General features: G+C 31.5%; 2 protein-coding genes across 3 annotated transcripts; one reads left to right on the top strand and one right to left on the bottom strand.

Moving 5' to 3' along the window:
- Window positions 1-3,062: 3,062 nt before the first annotated feature.
- LOC130955823 (anaphase-promoting complex subunit 7) lies at window positions 3,063-9,162 on the top strand. The gene is made up of 18 exons (XM_057882800.1): window positions 3,063-3,206; window positions 3,344-3,412; window positions 3,526-3,576; window positions 3,730-3,864; window positions 3,986-4,048; window positions 4,320-4,435; window positions 4,705-4,789; window positions 5,588-5,647; window positions 5,845-5,890; window positions 6,190-6,263; window positions 6,643-6,693; window positions 6,823-7,023; window positions 7,105-7,149; window positions 7,264-7,357; window positions 7,474-7,619; window positions 7,698-7,927; window positions 8,274-8,334; window positions 8,692-9,162. Exons 1-18 carry the CDS (start codon window positions 3,138-3,140, stop codon window positions 8,776-8,778), a joined length of 1,683 nt encoding a protein of 560 aa, XP_057738783.1. The 5' UTR covers window positions 3,063-3,137; the 3' UTR covers window positions 8,779-9,162.
- Window positions 9,163-9,372: 210 nt separating this feature from the next.
- LOC130956117 (acyl-CoA-binding domain-containing protein 6-like) lies at window positions 9,373-14,583 on the bottom strand. Of its 2 annotated transcripts, none has more exons than XM_057883150.1 (16): window positions 14,122-14,583; window positions 13,916-13,994; window positions 13,561-13,710; window positions 13,401-13,478; window positions 13,197-13,301; window positions 12,973-13,039; window positions 12,828-12,889; window positions 12,353-12,492; window positions 12,140-12,266; window positions 11,920-12,034; window positions 11,614-11,702; window positions 11,211-11,294; window positions 10,792-11,139; window positions 10,189-10,698; window positions 10,036-10,095; window positions 9,373-9,766 (listed from the first exon to the last, which is right to left on the bottom strand). In XM_057883150.1, the coding sequence occupies exons 1-16, from the start codon at window positions 14,157-14,159 to the stop codon at window positions 9,686-9,688; spliced, it is 2,133 nt and encodes a 710-aa protein (XP_057739133.1). In that variant the 5' UTR covers window positions 14,160-14,583; the 3' UTR covers window positions 9,373-9,685. The 2 variants fall into 2 exon arrangements, with proteins under 2 accessions (XP_057739133.1, XP_057739132.1); XM_057883149.1 differs by having other exon boundaries at window positions 13,916-13,997; window positions 14,122-14,582.
- Window positions 14,584-20,199: the final 5,616 nt, after the last annotated feature.

Raw genomic sequence — 20,199 nt, 5'->3', positions numbered from 1 at the left:
AAACAAGCTGCAGAGTGAACGTGGGGAGAACAACTGTCGAATCCTTCCTCTATAAATAGGAAGATTGAAGTCAAAATAAGCATCAATTCCAACCTACTCCAAAGCCAAATTGAAATTTTACAAAAATTTCCAGTCACACTGACACATGAAAAAATGAAGTGCTTGTGCATGTGAGTGTTGAATAGCATCACCATTTTCTTTCAAGTTCTTTATTTTTCTTTTTTATTTTCTTATTTTCTTTTGAGTTTTATTTTCTTTTGTTATTTCTCTTGCTGTTATTTCATCATTTCTTTCGTTATTTTCATTCATTTTAAGTTTATTGTATCTTTTATTACATTTATTTTCATTATTTTTCCGTTATTTTCTTTAGTTTTAATTCACTCTACAATACCATTTTGCAATACATCGATTTAATCGAGACACTAGATAACCGAATGAGATTATGATACAAGTTTGTTTCGACACTATCTGTCAAAGTTGACAAAAAACGAAAATTTCAAAATGGAAATGAAGTAAAGCACCCACCATCATGAAATTTTGGAGAGAAATCAAGTGAGAGAATATAAAATGAAAAAACACCACATCTAATTCAAAACTTTAAGGTAGTAAATTAATGGGTCTCTTATCTTATAAACTCCTCAATCTTTCTTACTTTCTTTGATGTGAAACTAATTTCATACAATCTTCAAACTTGACAACATTAACATCATTTTGATTGCATAGGCACCTACAGAAATTGAACATGAATTTACATTAATTTCAAGGTCATCCCAACTTCACAAAAAGCTAAGAAAACATATGTTTAAAACTAGAAGTTATACTGATCGTCTTTGAGATAAAAAGATATTACGGATAACATCCTTCTGTTTGTAAGAGTATATATGGATCTTTTCTAAAATTTATGATATCTGACACTGGGTACTTTATATTTTATAAAATGTGACACTAACATCCTTTATAAACATGATACTTACCAACTCAGACACTCAATACCTTGTAAAAATGTGACATTAACACCCTCCCCCCTTCCTCTTTTAAACAAGGCATTCACCAACATAAAAGGGAGGTCAATGTAAAGCATGACAAGTCAAGAGGTGTAATTTGTGATATCATCTAAACCCTGGGGAGGTAAATATAGTTTACCATTACAACAACGAGTTGATGCCAGTGTCCAAATTACAGGATAAATTTGAACAAAATGGCAATGGTATGAATACAGAAGCATAGAGAATAATATAAAGGTCGTTACCCTCTCGCTTTGAATGTTATAGGTACCATTATGTTTATGTATGAATGTTCTAGAAAAAGATTATCCACTTCATAACAGAGGAAACTAGGGTATTCAACAAGATTACTGAGGAGCAAATGAAAACAGCAAGGATACTTTCTCTTTACCTAAGGCACCATTGCAGCACACATCATAAAAGCAACAAGTATTCGTACACCATGTCAATTTATTCGTACAAGTATTCATTTTTTGAAACTCATGATGAATGCTCTGGTGACTTAATTTACTGTAACATTTTTTATAGCCAAAACTAATATTTTTATAGAGTATAATTCGATAATTCTTTAAAGACTAAAACTAATTGCTACCTTAAAATTTATTTCTATGCAAATAGTTACATATTCAAGATTTAGAGTCAAATTCAAATTCAATAAAATATTCTAAAATTCTATCAAAATTATCCTATAGCTATTTAAATTTGTACTATAACAAACTAAAACTTTATTTTTATGGTCTCTTAAAGTAATTTTCTAAGCTAAGCCACCTAATCATTCTTTGTAACAGAATCATCGAAATTAAACTTAATAAAAAAAATTGGAGGATCTAATTGACCTATTATTTAGCAAAGCATCCAATCTTTTTTCTCATTTGCGCTATCTTCTCATGTGCTGAATTAAATTCTTTAGCTAAGTGCACATCTAAATCATACATCTTATCCTCATCTAATGCATTGTTCCTCTAAAATATATGTTTATTACGATGATATTAAAGAAAGAATAGCATACTAGTAACACAATATAGGCCAAGAAACATTTTGATAATGTAATTGAGATGATAAATTCTTTAACTGCCAAAGAAGTAGGGGTTGATTAAAGAGAATACTTGAATTCAGTGAAGCGTCAATACTCTTCCAAATATTGTGTGTGATTTTGTTGTCGCGAAAAGAAGTGGAGCAAGACTATTAAAAAGAACTATAAATAAAAGTAACCTCTTGAGTAATGTGTCTATTGACTTTAACCTCATTTGTAGTTGAATAAAATTATATAATAATATCTAATAAATACTTGTGAATATTTTTTATAATAATGCGCATATTTTATTTACACTGTAAATAAAATAATGGAATATATTTTTTTCAAATTTTATATATTTCTTTTATAAACGAGATAAAATCAAATAAAATCGTGATATATCTCATTTAGACGTCTAAACAAGATACATTCATAATTATTTTATTTATAGTATAAATAAGATAAATAATATTACATAAATTAATAAATATTTATCAAATTGAAATTATATATATTAATAAATAAAATATTTAATTTATTTATATAAAAAAATGAATCATAAAATAAAATATACAATAAATATTTTAAAAATTTTAAAAATTAAAAAATTAAATATATATTTATAAAATAAATAAAAAAATTTGCTAATTTATGTCTTAATGGCATAAGTTAGAAATACCATAACAATATTTTATAAAAATTATTAAAAAATAAATATTTTTATATTTTTAATATATTAAATACATAAAAAATTATTATTATATTTTTAAAATACCCTTTTAGAGATATAATTAACTAAATTGAAAAATAAAATAAGAAAGAAAAAATTTTTATACGACAAATTAATATCGAGTCGGATATTGATTTGTAATTAATTATTTTATAATAACACAAAATTAAATATGAGAAATGTTTAAAAGTTAATAAAATTATTATTTTTAATTAACTATTTTTTTTAGTTTAATAATTTAACAGCATATTTTTAATCAATATTTTAAAATATTATTTAGTTATTTACATTGAATCAAACCCTTTAGCGAGTAAAAGAGACTTCAAAAACAAGAGCGCGTTGAGTTGAGGCTCGCTACCACTGACGAAATCGAGCTCACATCACAACAATGGAAGTTCCCAAGGATCAAATCGCCACTCTCCTCGACTATGGCCTCCATAACTCTGCTCAGATGCTTGTAAAATTTCTTTCCCGTCGTCCTCCCCCCTTTTAATTATCAAATACGCGTTAGAAATTTGCATATAAAAGTGGTTACTTTTTTCATATTTTGATTTCTGTCTCGACGTTGTAATCCGAAGTTGGTGTTTTGAACAGAGTTGTTTTCTTGTTTCTTCACCCGCTGCAAATACTGAATCCGCCCCCCACCTCAAAGCTGAGAGCTTGGTCTCTGCAAATTTCAAGTTTTCTAATTTTTTTCTCTCCATATAGTTATTAAGTTTTCAATCTTCTAAAACGTTTATTGAAGTTGTTTACTTGCTTGCTTATCCATTTTTCAGGTGCTACTTGGGGATTCATTCTTCCGTGAGAGGGAGTATCGTAGAGCTATTGTAAGAGACGCTTTCCTATATATATATTTCTCCGTTTTTTGTGTGTGGTTAGATGTTGGAAGTTGAAACCATTTCTTGTTGATTGTTTCTATTCAAAGCATTTTAGAAATGGAGGGAAGTTGTGAACTCATAATCTATTATGTTGATGAACAGCATAGCTACAAGCAAGCTTTGCAATACAACAAGATGGTTCCCAAACAGAACGTGCAACTATCCCGGAGTTCAATACCATCAAACAGGTCGCCGTCTCCAAATTCTTGCAATGCATCAGGAATCAACGAGAATGAGGTGAGGCAGAGTGCAAAAACCAAAGAGGGGGAGGGGGGGGGGGCGCCCATGCATGTTGATTTTGCTTTTGACTTTTGAATGTAGATTATTTATGGAGTTTTACTTTCAATATTTTCAACAGGTGAAATTCAAAATTGCATCTTGCCACTGTTTCCTGAATGAGAACAAAGCAGCTCTAGTTGAGGTTTGTTTGTTCTCTACCTTTCTACAAACTTTGTGTATGAGTTGCTCACTAAAAAATCCTGTTTGAGGTGAAGGAATGCCTGTTCTAAATTTATGGAGGGATTTACTACGTAGATAATGTCCGTTAAATTACTATACTACTTTGTATATTTTGTCGTCTCTGAATGTGGCATTTTTCATTCAGAAAAAAGGCATATGAAATTCTGCATTAGATAATAGTTTGTTTTCAATTTTTTTTGAATCCTTATTATGGGCTTTGTCACACATTACAGATGGAAGGAATTCCGTGCAAAGCTAGAAATCTGCCAATGAATTTGTTATTAGGGAAGCTTTATCGAGTATCTAGACATAGTAGAGCTGCTGTTGCTATTTACAAAGAATGTCTAAGGTCTGTAAATTAAGTTCCATACAGAATGAATGGGACGAGGTTTGTGTGTTCTCTTAAAGCTCATGTATCATTTGCATTTCGAATCTCCTTTGTATTTTGTGTTTTAACGTGAAGTAAGCTAGTGATTGAAAGCATTTGTCATATTGTAGCATTTCCTACTTTTTAAAAATTTTTGCTTCCTCTATGAGCATTTTCATCTTTTATATGATGTATAATTAATTCACTACTGCATATTAGATTGATCTTCTTTGTTATTGTCCTTTTGACAGACATTGCCCTTATATGCTTGAGGCTATTACAGCTTTGTCAGAATTGGGATCTTCTGCGAAGGACATCATTTCATTGTTTCCTCAGGTTTGTTTATGAAAGAAGAAAGTTCATGTAGCTTAAGCTAAATACAGATTAGCACTTGACCATATTGTTTTTATATTTATTTTGTGGTAAAGATATGGGAAAACTGCTAATCTAAATTTGAGCAATATCCTATGTATTCCAGTAAGTGCTCTTTGATTGTTAATTTTATGTCATGGTGACCTTTATAGATTCTTATTTTTGTGCACCTAAGAATGAGTTACTTGGAGCTAACTACTCTCATTTGACTACCTTAACTAGCAGGATGACATTTCTTCTGTATGTTTACTTGTAGCAGATTTATTGATTAAGTAATACTATATGTTGTTTTACCATATGAAATTATGGCATTAAACTTACAGCTTCCTTACTGGTAGACAAAGCTGATTTGGAATTATCTTTCATTCCACGGCATAACTTGTATCTATGTGCTTCATATTCATCTAGAGTTTGCTCCCTTGGTTGGATCCTGTCCAATTTTTTCGGTTGCTAGACCCATTGTTAAAAACGCCTACTTTCTTATGATTACGAGATTTATTCGAATATGAAATCCAATCCGCTGATCCAACTTGATTGTTATTCATTGTTGTTACCATATACCTTATGGTCTCTTTTAAAATATGAAAAGATGTTGGTCGATCTATAAAATTTCATTTTATTTACAATTTGAGAACCTTCAAATATTATGATTAATTTGGAAACATTTTTCAGAATCTTAATAGAAGTGGAAGAATGCCATTTCATTTTATTTACAATTTGAGAACCTTCAAATATTATGATGAATTTGGAAACATTTTTCAGAATCTTAATAGAAGTGGAAGAATGCCATTTGATCATATTGACTCAACTCGTTGGCTTCAAGTAAGTTGAACAATGTAGCTCAAATCCTTATTTGGTACTGCACTTCAAAGTTCTTGCTGCCATGTAACAGTATATAGGGATTCCATTTTATTATAAGCCTCTAAATTTAATAAAAGGAGTTCTTGTTGACTAACGAGATGAATGCTAGTGAGTCTAGACCAAATTAAATTTGTTTTCTTCTCTATTCATTCTTGCAGCGGTATGTTGAAGCTCAGTGTTGCATGGCTTCAAATGATTACAAAGGTGTGCTATTTTATATTATCCTTTTATGAAATTTTGATTCATGCTTCCATGTTGGAGCTGAAGGGTCTCATGTTTCACAATATAAACTTTGGCCCAGTTTATGTAACCCAAAATAATAAACTTGTGTCTATACTGTTTTCTTGTATAGAAACTCAATGCAATGGCTTTTATGTTTTCTTGTCTTGATCAAACCTGTTATACAAAAGGGAAAATTCATATATGTTTATAGTTTAGTTCTCGGCTTTTACATGTGATTTCTGTCTCATGCTTGCAGTTTTACTCTGTTCCCAATGTTGCAGGTGGCTTGGAAATCTTTGCAGATCTTTTACAGCGTTTCCCAAATAATACACACTTACTGCTTGAGATGGCAAAGGTTAGATTTGCTGCATTCTATAGCCTTTCTACCCTGCAGATTATGCATCTTTTTTCACTTTTTTACTTTTTAGGTTCTACTTTTTGGAAAGAGTGGCTTTCCAAAATGACCTGTAAAGACAGTCCTTCCTTTAATAACTTGACAAAAAGTAAAAAAAGGCCACTGTGGTGTACAAGCATCTAACATTGTCTAGAAAAAGGCCACACCCAAAGGGTGTACAGCCTAACCATCACAGCTTGAACCTATGATGTTGAGTTCACATAAAGGCGACTCAACTATTACTCCAAGGCTCTCCTTCCCTTCCTTGACTTAATTTTATGTAATTTATACTTGAATTGATCACTTGACATGTAAATTCTAATGTATATTGTATATGAAGGTTGAAGCTATTATTGGAAAGAATGAAGAGGCCATTTTGAATTTTGAGAAGGTGAATATCGAATTGTAGTTTATGATCCTGATTTAACACCATTGATTTTTTCCTTGCTTCCCAACCTCCTTATTACATGCATTTTCTAGCTGTAATTATTAATTTATATTGACTATTTTGTGATCACAGGCCCGCTCAATTGATCCATACATCGTAACATACATGGATGAGTATGCAATGCTTCTAAAGCTAAGGTCTGATTATTCAAAGTTGAACAAGTTAGTACATGATTTATTGAATATTGATCCTGCAAGACCAGAGGTTTTTGTAGCTCTATCTGTTTTATGGGAAAGGAAAGATGAGAAAAAAGCTTTATCTTATGCTGAGCAGGTGAGTAGTTCTTTCCAAGTGCGGAGGACTGAATTTATCTATTACAATATTGCTTACAATTCACTGATTTTTTGTAATCAGAGTATTCGGATTGATGAGAGGCACATAACAGGGTATATAATGAAGGTACTAAAATGGTTGTGCATTAGATCAGTTGGGGATCTATTGACCTTATCTATGCTTGTAGAACTTAATTACATCAATTTTACCAATTTGAGTTAACACACTGAGTTTATGCAGGGGAATCTATTATTAACAATTAAACGGGCAGAAGCAGCTGTGTCTGCCTTCCGGGGAGCTCAAGAATTAAGACCTGATATTCGCTCATATCAAGGTTTATTTTATAATCTGAAATATTAAAAGCTGCATGATGCATTTCTTGCCTGCAATGAGACTGCAAAGTGCCAATTATGGAAATACAAACTTTACATGCTTTGACTTGATTTCTAGGTTTGGTTCACACATATTTGGCTCTGTCTAAAATCAAAGAGGCTTTATATGCTTCCAGAGAAGCAATGAAAGCAATGCCTCAATCGGCAAAGGCTTTAAAGTTAGTAGGCGATGTGCATGCCAGTAACACTGGTGGCAGAGAAAAGGTAAGTTATCAGCTCTTTTAATTTAAAGTCTCTGGATACTACTATATCAATATCTTTGTGACATTTAATGTGATATAGGCAAAAAAGTTCTACGAGTCTGCTTTAAGGCTGGAACCTGGTTACCTTGGAGCTGCACTAGCATTGGCTGAACTCCATGTTATTGAGGGCCGGAATGGAGATGCCGTATCTCTGCTTGAGCGATACCTTAAAGACTGGGCAGATGACTCTCTTCACGTGAAACTGGCTCAAGTTTTTGCTGCCACTAATATGCTGCAGGAGGCGTTGTCACATTATCAGGCTGCATTAAGGTTTGTTTCGTCCTAAATGCATAGGTCAATATGTAAATTCTGCATTTTATTTCTTGATTTTTCTTTTTAGATGGCGCTTTAATGTTGTAACAACGGTGGGATAACTGGGAGAAGTGTGCTGTGATTTTTCTTAATGATACATGGATTTGGATTGTGATGTTCCTTGATACATAAATTTGGCATTTTAACAAACTCTTCCTCCCCATACTTTGCAGGTTCTCTATAGTTGACAATTGATGCTATGACGCTATTTTCGGATATTTATAATGATTGATTGTGATGCATGCCTTTTTCATCATGATTAAATTTGATTAAATTGTTCTTCTTACCTTCACATATTTGGCAGGTTAAACCCTCAGAACGAAGCAGCAAAACGAGGTTTAGAGCGTTTAGAGAAGCAGATGAAGGTTTTCTTTTTATTATTATTATTATTATTATTATTATTATTATTATTATTATGATAAAAGAACTATGTGTAAATAGTCTCACTAATCACTATTAACATGATATATAATAGGACACAGTGGTTTTGTTTGGTCCATGTAACTGACTCTATTTAGAGAGATAAGACTTTGTTGTTGTTGATTCTTTTGTTCATTATATATCTCTACTAATTACACACAGCTTTGAAAATCATTCCTGCTGCGTTGTGTTAGTTTTTATATCTGAAATAGATGCATGTTCTAGTCTAGAATTATATTAATCTAAAGATATTTTAAGGGTCTGAATGAAGTTAAAATTTGTAATTCTGCATCCTTTTATAGGGAGTAGATCCGGATGCACCAGAAGATGATGAAGACAATGATGTCGAAGATGCAGATGGAGATCAAGATGATGCTGAACTTCTGTGAGGACCAGTGTCCAAAGGAAGTCAATTATGGTGAGAAAAAGTACCCTTGGAAATATAGTTTAGGAAAATTTCCGTTAGTTTAATGTAGAGAGTTGCATGAACCAAGTCTTTGCTGGAGCAAGGGTTTCACATCAGAACACACAGCATGCATACACTCTAAATTATGTGGTGCAATTTTATGTCCAGAGCCAGTGGAAGGATTGTTGACTGCCAATGATGTCTCTGATGGAAGCTTATTGTGTTATACCTCATTGTAAAATCATTTCTGACCCGTCGCAGTATTCTGTATCTAAATTGTTTTATTCACAAATCATAGTGAGAGTAACATCTTTATTCATCTAACTTTATGCGCACGGGAAATTTTCTTTGGTGCCATTATTGTCTCCTCTCCTCTATACTCTGAATTTGATTTCGATTAACTCTTAGTATTAAATTAACACTTCAATCTTATTTTTTAATGTTTTTAACCGAATAAAAAAAATGGAATATAATCCATCAAAATTAAATTCTCTCTTCAACGTGGTTATCAATGACTTGTTTAATTTTTCCGATTAACTTTTTTCTCCACCTTCTAAAAGTTAAATATTCCTAATAATGATTAAAAGTAAATAAAATACCCAGAAATAAAAGAAGAGACGATACATGCAAGTTCTCCATGATATTTTTCCTACGGCTCAAGTGTTAACAAAAATTTATTCCTATAAAGGACTGTGGAAGATGAATTCACCATGTCAAACATGTACAAATAGAATCTTAGGAGCCGAATTCTAATTCTTCCATTAACTGCGCCTTTGCTGGGGCTCAAGTCTTGAAGATGCATACCTTTATACACTGTCCATCAAAACAATTTTGAAGATGTACCTTTCCTGAAATTCATTACCAAAATTAAACACCAAATTACCTTTTCACTACACATGGAAAGGTTTCCTGGGAGTCGGTGCTCGATTTTCCATTGATTGCAGTCTCTGCTTGAGATGAAAAACTTCAACCTGTGTAGCGAAGCAAGGTGGTGACATGTTTGAACAAGACCAAGGAAGAATGATGAAATATTTTAAAGCATAATGGCACTGGGAACTTCAGTACCATCAGCAGCTTAACTTCCTAAATTATACTTTCTCCACTCATTTTTATGTTATTGTAACATTTTGCATCCAGATATGCTAATTTGATGTACCAAAAAGAGATGGAATATTTCTGAAAACAGAATAATAAGTTTATCAAATGAAAGTGGTAGAGCTAATCAGTTGAAAGGATGTACCTGTAATTGGAATGCCCTGGCTCTTTCTCCTTGAAGAACTCCTCTTGTTGAGTGCAACTCCTAATAAAAATAAATAATAAAACAAAATAAAAATTCAAAAAATAAAACAGTTGCATAGAGCACTTCCATCAAATAAAGCTCCATATAATATACCTTCTGTGTATCATCTAAAACAGCTTTGAGGAAAGCTACATCATGCTCAAGCCTTACATTATCAGAGTGAACAATGTTGGAGAGGCTATTAGCCTCTTCATGGGCTAACTCTACACTAGCCAGCTTCTCTCTCAGTAATTCCATCTCCTTCAGTGTATCAGATAATTTCTTATCCATCTCCTGCCGGCTTTTGAGAGCTGATGCTAAACTTTTATCAATAGCTTCTTTGCTCGCCAATGCAGCTGCTAATTGTCCCTCTAGAATACCGTTTTTCCTTATTAAGGTGGCCACTTTAGCTTCGTAATAATTATAGATGTTTGGAGGAGTGCACAGCAATCCGGATTTGCTGTTTTCAGTGACCGACACATCATCACTTTCTAATATAAGGTTCCCAAAGATTTGATTCGGTTGATTTGAACTTCCAGATACCATCACATGTTCATCCATATTGACCTTCATGCCACTTATCTGATTTCCATGGTCATTTTTATTTTTCCTGTGTTCTGCTGCCTTAAGTGTATAACAAAATTGAAATTGAAATAGTTATTATACAAGCCACATTATACAAGCTAAAATATTCTCTAAGTCAAAATATCTTTTCACCTGAGGGAATGGACTTTCATCTTCAGAATTCTTGTCAATCCTAACATCTGCATTGTATTCTTCGTCATGATCGAATTGCCTGCGAAGGGAAATGTTGGTTGGGATAGAATTTGAATCTTGTACAAGCAAGGATTCTGAAAGGGATTTCCTTCCAGAACCATGTTCAATTGCAGATGCCAGATTTTGTCGAGCAACAGAATCAATCAGAAGATGAGAAGGATCATTCTTATGCTGCGAGGCCAATCCGGTGGATGAACGCTTTCCCGGTAGTATAGAACCTGGACCTTTAGAAGGAACAGATCGTTTTGCCAGGGTTGCTTCATTCTTTTCTGTTATCAGCACTTCCACCTGCCGTAATCATGGAGAAGTTAGTTGAATCACAATTAACTTGACAGTAAACATTCGTATTTTTGTCATACCTGATTTGATGGCTCTTTTTTGGATCCTCCAAATGCAACAAGAAAATCCTTTTCCTTATGCTGCACGAGTACCAGGCTAAAACCCTGATAATGTAACATATATGATTCATAAACACTCTTTCATATTTAATCACTATATCTCAGGATATGCACTATATTCCACCACATTGAAACAAATTTGTTATAGTCACAAATAGCTAAATTTAACAAATTAAGCAAAACCACAGTTAAATCATTATAGTCAAATAAAAAAAAAGTAAATTTAAACTCAAAGGTTATGGTTGAAAATCATGGATGTTTTTCCTATCTATACATAGTTACCAGTGATCAATGTACTCATACAAATAAATAATTTAAAAATTATACAGAGAAATATGACTGTGCAAGAAAAAAGAAAGCTCACCTTATTGATAGTGATAGAAGATGGCGGTGATGCAATTGCCACAGACCATTCAGATTTTATAACATCATATATCAGAGTCTCACCATGTCCTACAAAATATAAAGGGAAAATAGAAATTTGACGTGAAGTAGAATAAGAGAATTTTCTACAGCAAATATAAAGCAGGAAAAGTAGTATGAGCAATGAAGTAAAACTAATTGCAGAAAGCAAATATGCTGTGATATCTAAATCTACTTAGAATGCAGTGATATATAAATCAACTGAGAATGCTTACTTCCCAGAGTGACCTAAAAGATTAAAACTTACGTTTCTTCCTGCTTCCACCCCCTGTGATATACCATTTACTGCCACAAAGAACGCCACAGCAACCAGCTCTAGGTGTTGGATGGAAACCACGTATCTTTATTCTTGACCATGCCATCTGAGGGAAGAACATATACTTTCATCAAACTGTATGAATATTATAAACATCCCAGGAATCAGGAAGTTCAGCTGCATAATAATGCCATATAGAAAGCTCACGTACTGTTTCGAAGTCAAGTGAATATAAGTCATTCAATGTCCTGGATTTTGATGTTCCTCCAAATACCAAAAGATTTTTTCCATCATGAAGAGCTGCAACATGGTTGAATCTTGGAGAAGGTGCTGTTCCCCTGCAAGTAGTCACATTAGTCTAAATTTTCTTTTCAAACTGCATTGTTACCAGAAGAAACTCATTATGAAGCCTAAACACACTTACGTGCAATGAAGTGGAAGCCATGTCAAGGACTTGAGATCAAACATATGTAGATCATTCAGTTTCCTCCTTTTTGTATCTTCTCCTCCAAACAATATTAAGGCACCGCTTGCCCTGACAACAGTGTGGCCACTGCGAGCACACTGCAAAAAGTTGAATTAATCAGTACTTCACTACTTCCTAGAGATATTTCAGTGTAAGAAAAATTATTTTTACATACTTTCATTAAATTTTATTTCTAAACTTTAATTTGAAATTGTTTAATCTCATGTTTTCCCATACAATTTTGTGTAAACCTGATAATTAAACAACGGCATTCCTTCCACTAAGTTGCAAGTCAAAATTAGAATGATTTTCATAACAGATTTAATTGATACAGATGTATTATCACGATTCATTATGTGATAATGTGATGAGCAAGATTTTTAGATTGTAATTTGGTAGCAAGACCAAACAATGACCAAGTGTAACTTTCTACCGGTATGTCTCCCTTTGCTTCCATGAGCGACCAGCACTCCGTCTCGGTATCAAATGCCCATACTACAAAAAGTAAAAGAATAATCGGAAAAATTCCACAACATGAACCAGTTGAAAGGTATACTAGTTGAAAGGATATGCTGTACCGGAAATTTTGTCACTTCCAGGGTCAGTTTTCCCTCCAATGAGGAGTGCCTTTTTCCCCCAAGAAACCTGATCAAATTATCATCAACCACAAAAAAGGTGAGAGAATAACCAAATCATTGTCAATCATTTTTAAAAGACTTAAAAGTGAAGCATTAATATAAAAACAAAGTGAAGCTCAACCAGAAAATCATATAGCAGTAATAACAGGTTAGAAGTGAAGTACCAAACTATGACCCTTGCATGCTGGAATCTTCAGTGGGAGACTACTTGGTGACAAGTAGAGCTTTGATGATGCTGTTGTCCATGAAAATCTATCAAAATTTAGCACCTGAAAATAAAATGAACTTTGCACGATGAACTAACCAATAATTGATTTATGCCAACACTGATCCAACCCATTTCCAAAACAAGAAAAAAGTTCCCGTACCTGCACATCATCTAATAATCCGCTTCCAGATTCACCACCAACCACTATCATCTTATTCTCAATCACAGCTGCCGCATGCTATTCACAAGAAAACGAACATTTCAGTTGTTTGCTAAAAAATATAAATCATAAAAGTGAAACAAGAAACAAAATTACATACATAAGATCTAGGAGTGGGCTTATCCCCTGCAATTGACAACACCATCCAGTTCTCTGAACTGGCTGATGTACAAGTACTCATCTCGGGTGCAGCAGATGGCGAAAACTCAGTTTCCTCAGCATGACCAAGTGTCCCTGCAACCCCATCACCCTGAAAAGAAGCTGACAACTTTAAGGCGTGTTTGGCAACACATTATTTCAGGAAAACAACCGTTTTTTCTTCAAATATCGTTTCAAAAGCTTTTGACTATTTTAAAAACCTAAAATAAGCTACCCCACTTCAAACATAATCCATAGTAGCCACATTCACTTCCTCAAACTCAATCCTACACAAGAAATGAAACTGAGAAACCTACATTGGAGTTTCCATTTCTCTTGGGGTGTCTTATGGGACTTCTAGTTCCCTGGGGAGTATCAGAAAGCTGCACCTTCAATCTGCTGAAAAGAACACCCACATATCGCAAACCTCAAAATCAGAAAGGACTAGTTGTTCCCTTCAATGGAATGCAACGGAAAAAAGATCATACTTTAGAAGGGGAAAAAACAAAGAATGAATATTCACCTGCCAAGTTTCATGCGCCTGCGAGAGAACCCAAACATCTTCAAAGCTCAAAGCACGGATGAGGAACCAGGCACCGAAGTCCAAAGATAAGAATAAGAGTAAAACCAGAAACCGCTCTTTGATCTCGGAAAAGAGAAGAGGGAAACTCCAAAATGGTTCAGAAAATGATGTCCTGTTAGTAATATGGAAACTCCAACCGAAATAAAATCAAACAAAAACAGAGCTATACGGCGTAACAGGAAATGGAAGTGGTAAAGTAAAAAGGGCAGAGAAAAAACAAAAACATAACAGAGAAGGCATGAGTAGGACAGAGGATATAATGCGCATGTTAGCAAGCAACACTTTGGAGCAACTTCTTGTCTTTTTGTGAGTGTGTTGAGGTCATTGTATCGTACCGTAGGATCTGCTATTTGGTACGGTGGTCGATTCTAGGATACGCCTTAGCGTAAACACTAGAAATGACCGTTGGTTTGAATGAAGTAATAATGGATGCACAAAGATGAGTGGTGAAGTGCTTAATCATTAAATCTGGTTTTCTCTATGATTGAACTCTCGTCGTGGGTGGTTCAAATTTCAAAATGTTAAAATAAATAGTGGGGTTAATTTACCTATAAATATAATAATAAAATTCTATCATTTAACCAATAAAGTTGCTATAACTTAATTTAACTTTATATGCCACTATTTTTAATAACCTTTTGACTTAATGCACGACTATATATAACTGTCTTTTTTATACACATTTTTTTTAATTTTTTTAACATTTTTTGCGTATTTTTTTTTCGGTGTTTTCTGCATTCTCTTCTTTCTCTATATTCTCTTTATTTTTTGCATTTTCTTCATTTATGATCAATATTCTTGATCTAATTTAAAATTTAAAAATTTGTAAAATCAAGTTTTAACAGATATTTCGTTTTCAAAAACAATAAATGATACAAGTTTACATTGTCCATTGAAATAAGGCAAATTAGATTATTGTTTTGAAACGAATTAAGTGAATGAGGTTTGGTTCGAACATTGTTAATGTAGTTCGTTAGTAGTTGATGCTAGTGTAGTTGTTTTGTCTATGAGTTGAATAATTTCGTTTTTTTTTTTTTTTATAAAAATCAGTGTTCATGATTGAAGGTTTGAATTTGAATAGAATGTTAGAGTTTTGAATTGTTTTTTGATAAATCTATTTATGTTACGTTTAATGGTAGTTTCGTTGCATTTTGAAACACAATTTGGTGTAATATAGAATTGTTTTTCAGTGCCGTGCTTATAAGTTTTTGATATTTTTTGTGTCCGTTTATGCAAAGGTTGGATAACTTTTAACACACTTGAAGAAGAAGTTGTTGCTGTTGTTTCTTCTCCTTCTCCTTTTATCTCATTTTTCTCTTTCATTATCATTATTGTCATCGTTGTCTTCTTTTTTTATGTATAATAGTTTAAATTAAGAATGCACCGAAATTTTTTAATGATAACAACACACAAACAAACTCGCTTTAAAACAAGTTCATACTATAAGTACACCTTATTTAAATCTAAAATGCACCGCAATTACTTAATCATGACGACACAAACAAACTCAATTCAAAATAAGTACATACCAAAAGTTTACCTTATTTATATCCAAAATGTACCAAAATTACTTAATGATAACTCAGAGCTCCTCCTCTTCCTTCATCATCATCATCATCATCATCATTATCATCATCATCTTCTTTTTCTTTTCTTATTCATTTTTTTCTTGTTTTATCTTCTCATTTACTCCTTTAATAAAAATAAAAAAATCAAATAAATAAAAAATGAACTTATAATGATGCAACATTACTAGGAAGAAGAGGAGGAAAAAAAAGTTAACAACAATAAAAGAACGACGATGAGAAGGAAACATACGAAGAAAAAGAAGAAATGCGAAGAAGAAGGAACCCAAAAAAAAGAGGAGAAACGTAAAAAATAAAGAAAAAGAGAGAAATACAGGAACTGTTTCATGTGGTTAAAGTGTGTATTCACATTTCATTAATGAAACTGATTTTAATAAATTTGGACCAACTTGATTAAATTTGATTACCAAAAAAACTTAAATATGTAATATAAGTATATAACTATAAATATAAAAAGATTGAAAGACAATAATATCCAATTGTCATAAAGCAAGTTGCATTGTATATTTGTCCCTTTTTTTTATTTGTAAATCATAGTATATACATGGTTTTTATATTTAATTTATACATAATTAGAGTGAGACTCGTGCAATATATGGGATGGTAAATTAATAATAGTATATAATATATTTTAATAAGTATTATATTATTTAAAAATTAATTAAAATACATACAAAGCAATATTAAATTTAATGTTTTTTTATTTAAAATATTTTGGAATATAAAATTTTTTTATATTAAAATTGTATAAAGTTGCATCTTTATTTGTTTTTTTATTTTTGCATTTATTATAATTGACAGACTTAGTCTTTTTTTATATGGTGTTTGTACTCTTTTTTTGTTTTTGATTATTGTTAAAATTATTTCTTTCTTCTTCCTGTCATATATTCTTGTAGAGGCATGATGTTTCTGAACAGTTGACTTGTATGCATTTTCTAATCTATTATCTTTTTTTATTCCATATCTGTATATATATTTTTCATCTGAATATGTGTCTTAAATTCGGTTACTTTTTTTTCTTGATCTCTTAATTTGTATGTTATCATCTAAGTCTGATGACATTAGTGTCGGTAAAGTTGGTTCCTATAATCAATAAAGAATATAAATGAGTAATAAAAATGATATTTTGGAAAAAATAAAATTTTGTTGTATTACCTATTTTATTTGTTGTAATAGTAATTGAGTTTTAGTACTTTTTGTCGAAACAAAAACCTTGGTAATAATGTATCGTTGAGAGGATAGTTAAAATCATTTATTTTGACTTCAAATATAAATATGAGGTTGTATAAATTTTTCAATTGAGATGATGGAGTGTAATTAGATTTAAGGTAAATAAATTTTTTTGCTTCTATATATCAAACAATACAAAAATTGTTGTGGCACTTTGATCTAAAATCTTTAATTTAATTTTTAATCTAGAATAATTATTGAACTAGTAATTTATAGGGTTAAGTATGATTTTGGTCCTTAAGGTAGGGATTGAAATTATTTTTCTTTCCCTGCCTTTTTTTGGCTACAAAATAGTCCCAAAGGTTTAACTTAATTTTAAAATCGTCTTTCAGACGAAAATATCCTTCCCCTTCTTCCCCAAAATCAACCAGAACCAAAACCAAAGTTTGAATCAGAAGCTGAAGCAAAAGCAACAATGAAACAACAACAACCAGATACAGAAGAAGAACAACAACAATGGATCATGTATACAGTTAACCATTTTTAAATAATTTCAGCAGCAGTTATAGCAAATCAACAATTTCAATTCAATTCAAACCAAACATTTTTTAGCATTCTCAGAATCTAATAACCTAAGCTAATTCTATCATACCTATATAAAATCCACTAATAAAAAATCTAAATCCAACTAAACTAATCTAGAACCAAATCAAGAAATTAAGACTAACCAAAAACAGAAATTAAAAACAAAATGGTAACCTGAATTATGAAAATAGAAAACAGAAAAGAGAGGATAGAAGAGGCAGTGGTGTCACAGCAACAGTGACAGAAAAGCAGGGATAGTGCAACAGCTGGTGGAGCACCGGTGGTCTGGGCATGACAGGAAAGGGTTGGAGCTGCCGTCAGTTATAGTTTTTTGGTGGCTCTGGTTCCTTCTGCAACAGAGATTGAGGGAGGCAGGGGCGAGATGGCACGAACGGTGCTGGGTGGAGATGGTGGTTTGCGGAGGTGAATGAAGAAGAAAGAAGAACCGCGATGTTGAAGAAGGGGATGCTCGCTGGCGGTAAGCTCTGGTTCGAGGAGGTCCGAGACAGGGAAGGAGAGAAGGAGGGGAGAGGGTCGTGGTGGCTCTAGGGTTAGCACGAAGGGGAGAGGAGTAGCGGCGGCAAAGCGTAGCGGCGGTGGCCCTTCCCCTTCTCTTCACCCTCTTTTTCCTTGAACCAAACCCCCTAGCGTAATTCCCTTCCTCCTCTTCTTAATTCGTTTTTTTTTTTTTTTTTGTGAGGGATATTTTCAGAATAAAAATTAAAAATTTGGTAAAAAGGATTATTTTAAAATTAAGTTAAATCTTTGAGACCATTTTGTAGGCAAAAAAAGATTGAAGACGAAAAAAATTTTCAACCCCTATCTTAGGGACTAAAATCGTACTTAACTTAAATGATCATTTGATAGAATTTTTTTATGATAAGTATGATTTGATAGAATTTGATGAATTTTTTTTATAATTTGAATCTGTAATAATTTTTGATGTTGTAGCACAAAAACTTCATTTTTTGTATATTTGTGAGTTTTTTTTACATCTACTTATTCTTTTTTTCACTGTACATATAGTTTTTCAAAAATATCTATATTAGTAAGAATAAAAGTTTTTAGAATTTTTATTGTGTGTTTATATATAATATATTGGATAAGTTATTTTTAATAAGAATAATTTAAATAGTATAAAGTAAAAATACATGTTAATAATTTTTTATATTGTAGCACAAAAATTGTATTTTTTTATATTTTTATGGATTTTTTTTATATATTTACTTATTCTTCTTCTCCTAGTGCATATAGTTTTTTAATAACATCTATAATAGTAAGAATAAAAATTTTTAGGATATTTTTTGTGTGTATATTATTTATATATATATATATATATTGAATAAGTTATCTTTAATAAGAATTATAATCTAAAATAGCATAAAGTAAAATATATGTTAATATCCAATGAATTATAATTTAAATGATATAATTTTTCTATACTTACTTAAGAGGTTGTGGTTTTGAATCTCTCTATCTTTAGTAATATATATATATATATATATATGTTAATATTTTTTAATTCACTCTGTCAGATAATATTTCAAGTGATACAAACTCAAAATAGTGTTAAAAATGGATTAAAATGAATTCTTTGATTTAAATTGTATATTGAAATAAGTATAATTATAAGAATTTTAAAATATAATTATATGTAAAGTATAACAAAATAATGAAAAAAGTATAAATAATAAAAGTAAGAAGAGTTTTTTTTCTAGTAAATTTGTTTTAAAAATATAATAAATATTTTTATTTTGCACCTAATCATCTAATAGAATTATTTTTAAGTAAATAAGAAGCTCCTCTTCATTTATTGATGTAAATATTTTTTCTTAGGCGAACCATAAATTATGAAGTGAAATAATAATGGTAATTAAGAGTCTTATATATGTATGTATGATATATAAGTATATCAAATAGTATGAATTTTGAATAGTTTATAACTTAAAATTTATTAATGATAATATTATTATCACATTTATAATGTAGATATTTATTATATTTAATTAATACTTTATATTTCTACTAAATAATAATATGTAATAAATTAATTAATTGTTCACATGACCAAAGGAACTTATAAATTAATTAATATGTAATATTTTATCGTGTGAGTCATCTATTTTGTCTTCAAATGCTACAGGCACTTAGTCACAAAAAAAAAAAAAAAAAAAGCTACAGGCACTTCATTTACCTGGTATGATTCGGATTTCTTGTTTTTATTGAATTCGGAATGCCCACTTGCCCAGGATGAGCACTTGTAACTAATTTGGACAATTTAGCATGTACCATGATACTCACGAATGCAACTAAAGATATTTCACGACTACTAAAGATATATATGTACTTTTCCATTCATGATGTTATTAATTATGTTAAAATTAAATGCCAATAAAAATACAATAAACAAAATATTGAATATCGTACTGGAATTTCATCCAATATATTATTATTCTCCGTCGTGAAATTAAAAGTACAACCCCCTAGACAGTTAATATAGGAAAAGAAAAAAAGGAAGAAGGCTTAAACTACACGTCGATCAGTCAAGTTAATTATTAGCCTTATTATTATTTTTAGTACCATATATAGACCATATAATGCTAATATACATGCACTTTGTAATATATATCCGAACCCAGCCATATAATGATATAATCTGATCATAACAAGTAAATAA

Source organism: Arachis stenosperma, chromosome 10, assembly GCF_014773155.1.
Source record: "Arachis stenosperma cultivar V10309 chromosome 10, arast.V10309.gnm1.PFL2, whole genome shotgun sequence".
Classification (NCBI taxonomy): domain Eukaryota; kingdom Viridiplantae; phylum Streptophyta; class Magnoliopsida; order Fabales; family Fabaceae; genus Arachis; species Arachis stenosperma.
Note: the sequence above shows the minus strand (reverse complement) of the source record. Positions and strands in the feature narration are given on the sequence as shown.